Here is a 6,704-nt window from a genome sequence, read left to right on the forward strand (position 1 = left end):
TACCTTGGCCGGTAGACTGGAGCTGCTCGTCTTTGATGATAGCCTCCAGGACCTCCAGAGAAACGAGCTGCTGCCGGGCAGTATCACAGTACTTTCCAGCCATCTGCTTGCACAAATACATTTCTTCCAGTGTGGGGAGAGAAAGGCAGAGAGAGAACCAGAAGGAAAGATTTTTCCTCTTCTCTTCGTCCTTAGGGTGCAGAACCAATCTTCATTTGTTGTCTTAGGCAGCCCTCTGAAGAAGATACTTTTGAAAAGGAACAGAGGATGCCTCTTTCCAAAGAGCCACAAGCAGGTGTTTGTAATAAAACACGAATGCTAACTGTGCTCCTCAGTGGGCTTTTTTAGCTGCTGCTTCAGCCAAGTTGCTAAAGTCTGTTACGTGCATGGTTTGCTCTATATTGGAAAAAGTAAGGATTATTTTCCCTGGTGAGCTCATTAGATTGCTAATTGCGTGACGACGCCAGAAGAATTTTGCTTTGTGGTTTGTTAATATATTCCTGAAACAAGAGAGGCGTCGTAGACATTATCGCTGCTGATAGATGCTAACCTGTAAAGAAAGGGGTGTTTGTCAGCTCATCCTCACTCAGAATCAGTGAAAAGCGTGTTATCCGGAGAAAGGCATGCCGAGCCAGGGAGGTCAAACTGAAAGTGCAGAAATGGATATTATGGAGGGGAGAATGGCTTGGGAAACTTCTGCTGATGCCTTTGATGTACAGGGGGAAGCGCTGGAGCTTTATGGAAGGAGAGAATCTGGTTCAGAAGAACAGCGATGGAAAAGAAGTCAGTAGAACACACTGTGTAGGGAAGAAAATCAAGGTTCTTGCTGATCTCAAGAAAACTGAAAATTACAGGGACATACTAAAATTACGGGGACATATTAGTTAGAATTCCTCTTTCTGGTGAAAAGCTTTAAAAAAGATTCTAAGCCCATGTGGGAAAGTGCTGCAGTCCCAAACTATACCATGCAGCCAGTGCTTGCCTTTCACTCACCTCCATCTCCCAGGAAAAAGAAAAGCAAAACCCATCACTGAGCCACACGTTTGCCCCGGTGTTCAGTGAAGTGGGGCGTTGACTGAGAGCTGGAGTGCTGCCCTGCCAGTATTATTACATGTTAGGCTGATGTTTTAATCAAATAAGATGTTTCAAATTCTTGTGTAGCACATATATAAAGAAGTCTGCTAAATATGGAGGCTTATTGTTATAAGCAAAGACACACATCAGAATCATACATTATGATAATATGACTTAGCAATAATTCAAAATATGGCTTATTTTTCTGGAATCTAGGTATCAACGTAGGTCACATGAGTCACTGTAAGAAGTGAGAGGCTATTGTTATCTGACTTCATTGGTTCTGCGGTAATGCGACTTGAAGATGTTAAGTCTCTTTTATGAAAGATGCTTATGACTTGGGATTCATGTCTCTCTCTTCTGAGCCTGAAGGGATTTAGAAAAATATTTATAAGCACAGTTGGAGGTTGGACTTTTAAGAACACCAGACTACCCTTTTTATGTTTCAACTTGTTATGTAAAATTGAGGAGGGAAGAAAAACAGAGATTAGGTCAGGACAGGCTGAAAAACTGCCTTTTCACATCTCTGGTCTAACATAGTCTGGCACTCTCATTGCATACTCAGACACTGCACCATTAACACTGTCTAGCAGCCACTGCTACTGCAGCTTAATCATAGAATGGGTTGGGTTGGAAGGGACCTTGAAGATCATCTAGTTCCAACCCCCCTGCCATGGGCAGGGACACCTTCCACTAGACCAGGTTGCTCAAAGCCCCATCCAACCTGCCCTATATCTAGCTTATACCTAAATCTAATGATTGCAATCAGAAGATAAAGCAAATATACCCAAATCTGATTCCTGACACCGAATCGGAATATTTGTACTACTCATGGCAGTGTGATCTGGTGCAGCTGATAATCAAGGTCAAATAAGCAGCCTTAGGACCTGGAGAAGGTAGCAGGACTAAGCATCTTCCCTTCCACTGCTGTTCATCCAGGGGCTGAAAGCCCTCAGTGTCTCCGTGAAGGCTGGGTCATCCCAAGCACGGAGGAGCATGGAGGTGAGGTGGCGGAGCATCCTTCTGCATATGGTTGTCTCTGTACAGCGCTTTTACGCAGGCCTGTGGCTGATGCAGCAAGTGCACAGCCAAGTCCTTAGTAAAATGACATCTCTAACCAGTAGAAAGGCCATTTGCAAAGATTTCCTTAAGCTGCACTGAAAATAAGAGGAAGATTAAAAAATGTTCAGATATTGTCTTTTTATGGTTCCTCAACAGCAAGTATTTGGCATTTTTGCCCAGAAGACAGAGGTGACTGTTGGTTTGTTACTGCTAGAAGGTTGTAAGATGAATTAATTTTTATTTGTTTTGGGTTTTTTGTGCTTACAGGTAAGGTTACAGGTTGGGCTCTATGTTGTGTATCTCTTGGACTGGCTGACAGTTTTTGACAAAGATCAGATACTCGTTCTTCGCTTGGAGGACCACGCATCAAATGTGAAATACACCATGCACATGGTGTTCCAGTTTCTAGATCTGGGTAGGTGTCTTCTGGCTGTTTAGAGATAAGTTCAAAAAATCATTATTATCCTTCTTCTGGGTCATTTTTGCTTTATTAAGAGACAAAACAGAAGCATGGGGATCTGTCTTGAAGGATGCATTAATCTTTTTGCCTGGAGTCAAGCAAAATTGAAATTCCCAAATTCCCATAGAAAGGCTGGTGTTAGAAGATCTTAATAAGACTATATCAAGGAAAAAATCAAACCCATTCAGAATGTAGGGATATATCTTACCATACAGAACCCAATCCTGCTTCTGAAGGCAGTCAGGGCTTGTTTGTCATGGGCATGCATAGGTGCAAGAGCTATCCCATGCAATTTAAACAAATTGAAGTGCTACCGTGGTGTGCATGCTGTTGCCAGCGTGCACCGATCCAGAATCTAAATCTAAGTATGATGAAAGGTTGCGTTTCTAGCCGGGGAGAAGGGGGAAATTATGTTTTTGCTGTGTTGATTGAGACATCTGTTGCTAATCCTTGGAGAAACGCTGGCAGACAAAATGTTGCCCAATGTTGATTTGACAGTAGCAAGAGGATGAAAATGTGGCTGCAAAACAGTCTGGCTGGTCCAAACACTGGTCTAGATGATGAGAAAGTTTGAATGTAGCAGATTGAACAGATGAAGAGCTTGGCATCTTCTTCCTGAATATGGTTTGCGCTGGAAAAGTCTGTGGGTTTTTATCTTGTTGAAGTACATTGTCAAGGGCTTACGTTTATTCCTGGAGTAGGGGCACCGCTATACCTGTGTACCACTTTGATCCCACTGACAACCTCAAAAACAAAACAAAAAAGGGCTTACATGAGTGAGGCTTGTGGAGTTTCTACCAGGTGTTAAACAACTCACATCATAAAGTGAAATAATAGTATAAAATAATTGCAACTCCAAAATGGACAGGAAGTTATATTCAAAGTCATAGTTGTTTTCTGAAAACAAATTTTTACCTCCAGAAATTATTTATGCTGCTTGTTGGAAAGATGATTAATTAATGTGAAAGGAAAACCTGTTATTTCCATATTTACTAGCAGTGATTTATTTTACTAGTCTAAGCCTGTACTCAATATTCTGAAACGCCATCACTGCTAACACAAATCCCATTTGTCTTCCGTTGGCAAACCTTCTGATTTAGTAATTTGTCTTCTTTAGCATGGGCATTTTTTGTGAAATACTTTGAGATAATATTCTATTTTTCCACAGGACCTCTAAGTGAGAAACAAGAAGCTCTGATTACAAAGAGTCCTGCATCAAACACTAGACGACCTGAAGACAGAAGTCTGGGACCTATGCTACCAACAACGAAGGCAATTTTAAGAGATTTCTATAGGCCTTTTAATACAAAACTGGCGCAAGTTCTTTTTGATGATGCTTTTTTATGGAAGAGGACATAATATGTAAATTTAGTGCCACAAATACAGTGCTTAAAGGAGTTTTTATTTTTTTAAATTCTATTTTTGTGTGTGGATATTTACATTTTTCCCATTCCAAAGAGAAGCCGATTGATGAGCTGAGACTCTCACCTTCAGTCAGCACACTTCACAACAGTTATACCACATTTTCCTTGTGAGAATGTAAAGCATCTTGCTTATCTGTTTATTGCAACTTCTTTTACCCCGGCAAAAGAGTAGAGTGGAAAAGCATTAGTACAAAGATGATGTCTTACGCTCTCCACGGGGATGTTGAAGTTTAACCTTCTCTAAGAGGCTGCAACACAGAATTAGCATCAGTTTCCTACAATTACACTTATAATCTCATTTTCAATATATGTTATTCATTCATTTTTTCAAACTATCAATGTCATTTAGTCATTAAAATTTTTAATTGAATTCAACCTAAAATTTTGTTTCTTTTTATCAGCATATTCACAAACGGTCTTCACTCGCACTAAGGTTTTTATGTTTCCTTAATTCTGAAACAAAGATAAAGGATAATTGCATTTACATAAATTTCCAAGTCTAATTTATATCTTCAAGATAAATGGACTTTCCTAGCCACAGTTCTTGTAAAAGAAAATTTTATATTCCAGGTAAGAATGGATGACTGAAATCTAAACAACAGGCCACATTTAGTGTTTAGCATAACAAATCCATTGTCTTCCATATTTTGTTCATGTAAATACAAGTAACGTATCATTTATTCATATCGCTCACACATTTTCCCAGGAAACCACTAATAGGCTTGGTGTAAAGTCCATTACTGGCCACGGAGAGCTTTTATGGAGTTTTCTCTTAGGTCCTACACAATTACTCTTCTTCATTGCAAAGAAATATGCATTTTAAAATCAATATGAAATCTTGTGATTAAATGCATAAAGGGACAGGATGCACAGTTTCTTGCATCCCCATAGAAAGGATGTGTTACCTAATGAATTAGTTGCACATTATGTGTTACCCTCTTCAGGAAAGATGTCTACATCTAGTTAAAAAGGTTGAGATATGCAGACTTCAGAAAAAAACATTTTGAAAGTTATGGAGAAACTTTGGACTATCTGAAAGGTTTTTTTATTTGACTAAAATGGCCAGATTTCTATATAAATGCGCAGTAATTCAATATTTGATTTCAAACACACCTGGTTAGGGTCACTGTCAGCTGCAGTCTGCAGTCTTCCTGCAGATGGAACTGGCCAGCATAGTCTGCCTAAGCTAGGGACTTTTTTAAGAGACAAATGAAAATGCTGCCTGTTGGTAATTTCCTTTCAAGGGCTAAACTGATTGTTTCTTCCCTGAATATGTGTTGAGTGGCTCAAATGAAGCTGATATCTAGCTAGCAGGTATCAAAAGCCCAAAGAATCATCCCTAATTGGCTTCATGTGCCCTTTCGACCTTATGTTGGACCCCACAATATGGCTTAGTGACGGATTCACAAATCCATTTACAAATACTAAGGGTAACTATTCACCGTCCTCCTCCACGGGGACATGTTATTCACCTCCTGTGTTTCTAAATTGAGAATTAATGCTGAAAACTTCATGAAACCTAAACATTTTACACGTGAATATGATTGATGACATGTGAGATTTTTTGTAACAGAAGTCCATTTCTAGGTCCTTTGCCAACTGGTAATGCACTGTTTAAAAAGGATTCAGTCTGGTGTTCAGGGAGGTAGTTCTGGACAACCAGAACAGATTAGTTGTAGTTCGGAAATGCTTACAGACCAAAAATGGTTAGAGAACTGAGAATGGACTCTTTTAGCAGTACAATAAAAATATCATGGCAGCAAGAATCAGAAAATCAGAATGAACTCACCACTGTTTGCAAATGTAAAATTTCCAGTCAACAATTTATATACACTAAAGATTTCTGCCAGCTGTGCTCTGAATTAGAGTCAACACTGTGTGGTCAGGATAACTCTGTACAGAATGTTTGCTAACCTGATCTGCCATGGCCAAATGTTTCCATTTAGTTGTCAGCTACAACCATGACCTAATGATATTATCTTACCAGCCCTAAAAGCTAATGAATGTATCTGTCGTTATCATTTAGCGTGAGCATTAATTCCATGAACAAATCACACACACTGGTTTGTGCCACACTGATGTATGGTGCTGAACTCTAATTTCTGCCGGCAGACCCATGCAGTCCACCAGCGGTCGGGGAGATTCTCTCTGCCCTTTGCCTATGTGTATAATCTAAATCAAAACGTGCTTCATGGTCAAAATTTCTGCCTTAGGCTGAATCATACCCAGCACCCTGCTAGATCGAGGTCTTGCCTGGTTCTGACTCAGAGGAAGGAGAAAGTGGAAGGTTCCCTCTACGATGGTGGACAGTGGTGACCAAGTGTGGATGAGGTCAACAGAGAGCAGATGGTGCACTGAGTGTCATCACGTTGTGTGTAGCACAGTAACACATGGGGAAGGGGCTGTAGTTATAGATGGTCTGTTAGGAGCCTGTGGTCCTTCTGAAAGTGAAGTCCCCAATGAGGCTGCTTTTTTATGTCTTCATCTCTTTCACGAGCTCCAAAATACGATCTCTTGATTTAACACATTGCAACCTTATACTGTTGGGTTGTGGCATGACTAGTATGAAAAAGTAGCAAATTAACTGTTAAGAGGGCATCTTGGAGGTAAGGATGTTGCTCTCTAGTCCAGACTGTTAAAATAGTATTGATTTGGTGACTCAGAATAAAATAAAATAGCATTTG

The 6,704-nt window shown here is 40.0% G+C and overlaps 1 protein-coding gene across 1 annotated transcript in view; it reads left to right on the forward strand.

Moving 5' to 3' along the window:
- CHST15 (carbohydrate sulfotransferase 15) overlaps positions 1-4,395 on the forward strand; it is a 49,958-nt gene extending 45,563 nt beyond the window's left edge. The window contains exons 7-8 of the mRNA XM_050899401.1: positions 2,404-2,551; positions 3,765-4,395. Of these exons, the coding sequence (XP_050755358.1) occupies positions 2,404-2,551; positions 3,765-3,955 (339 nt within the window). The 3' untranslated portion in view covers positions 3,956-4,395. The remainder of the gene's footprint in view (positions 1-2,403; positions 2,552-3,764) is intronic.
- Positions 4,396-6,704: the final 2,309 nt, after the last annotated feature.

Source organism: Gymnogyps californianus, chromosome 6 (genome assembly GCF_018139145.2).
Source record: "Gymnogyps californianus isolate 813 chromosome 6, ASM1813914v2, whole genome shotgun sequence".
NCBI lineage: Eukaryota > Metazoa > Chordata > Aves > Accipitriformes > Cathartidae > Gymnogyps > Gymnogyps californianus.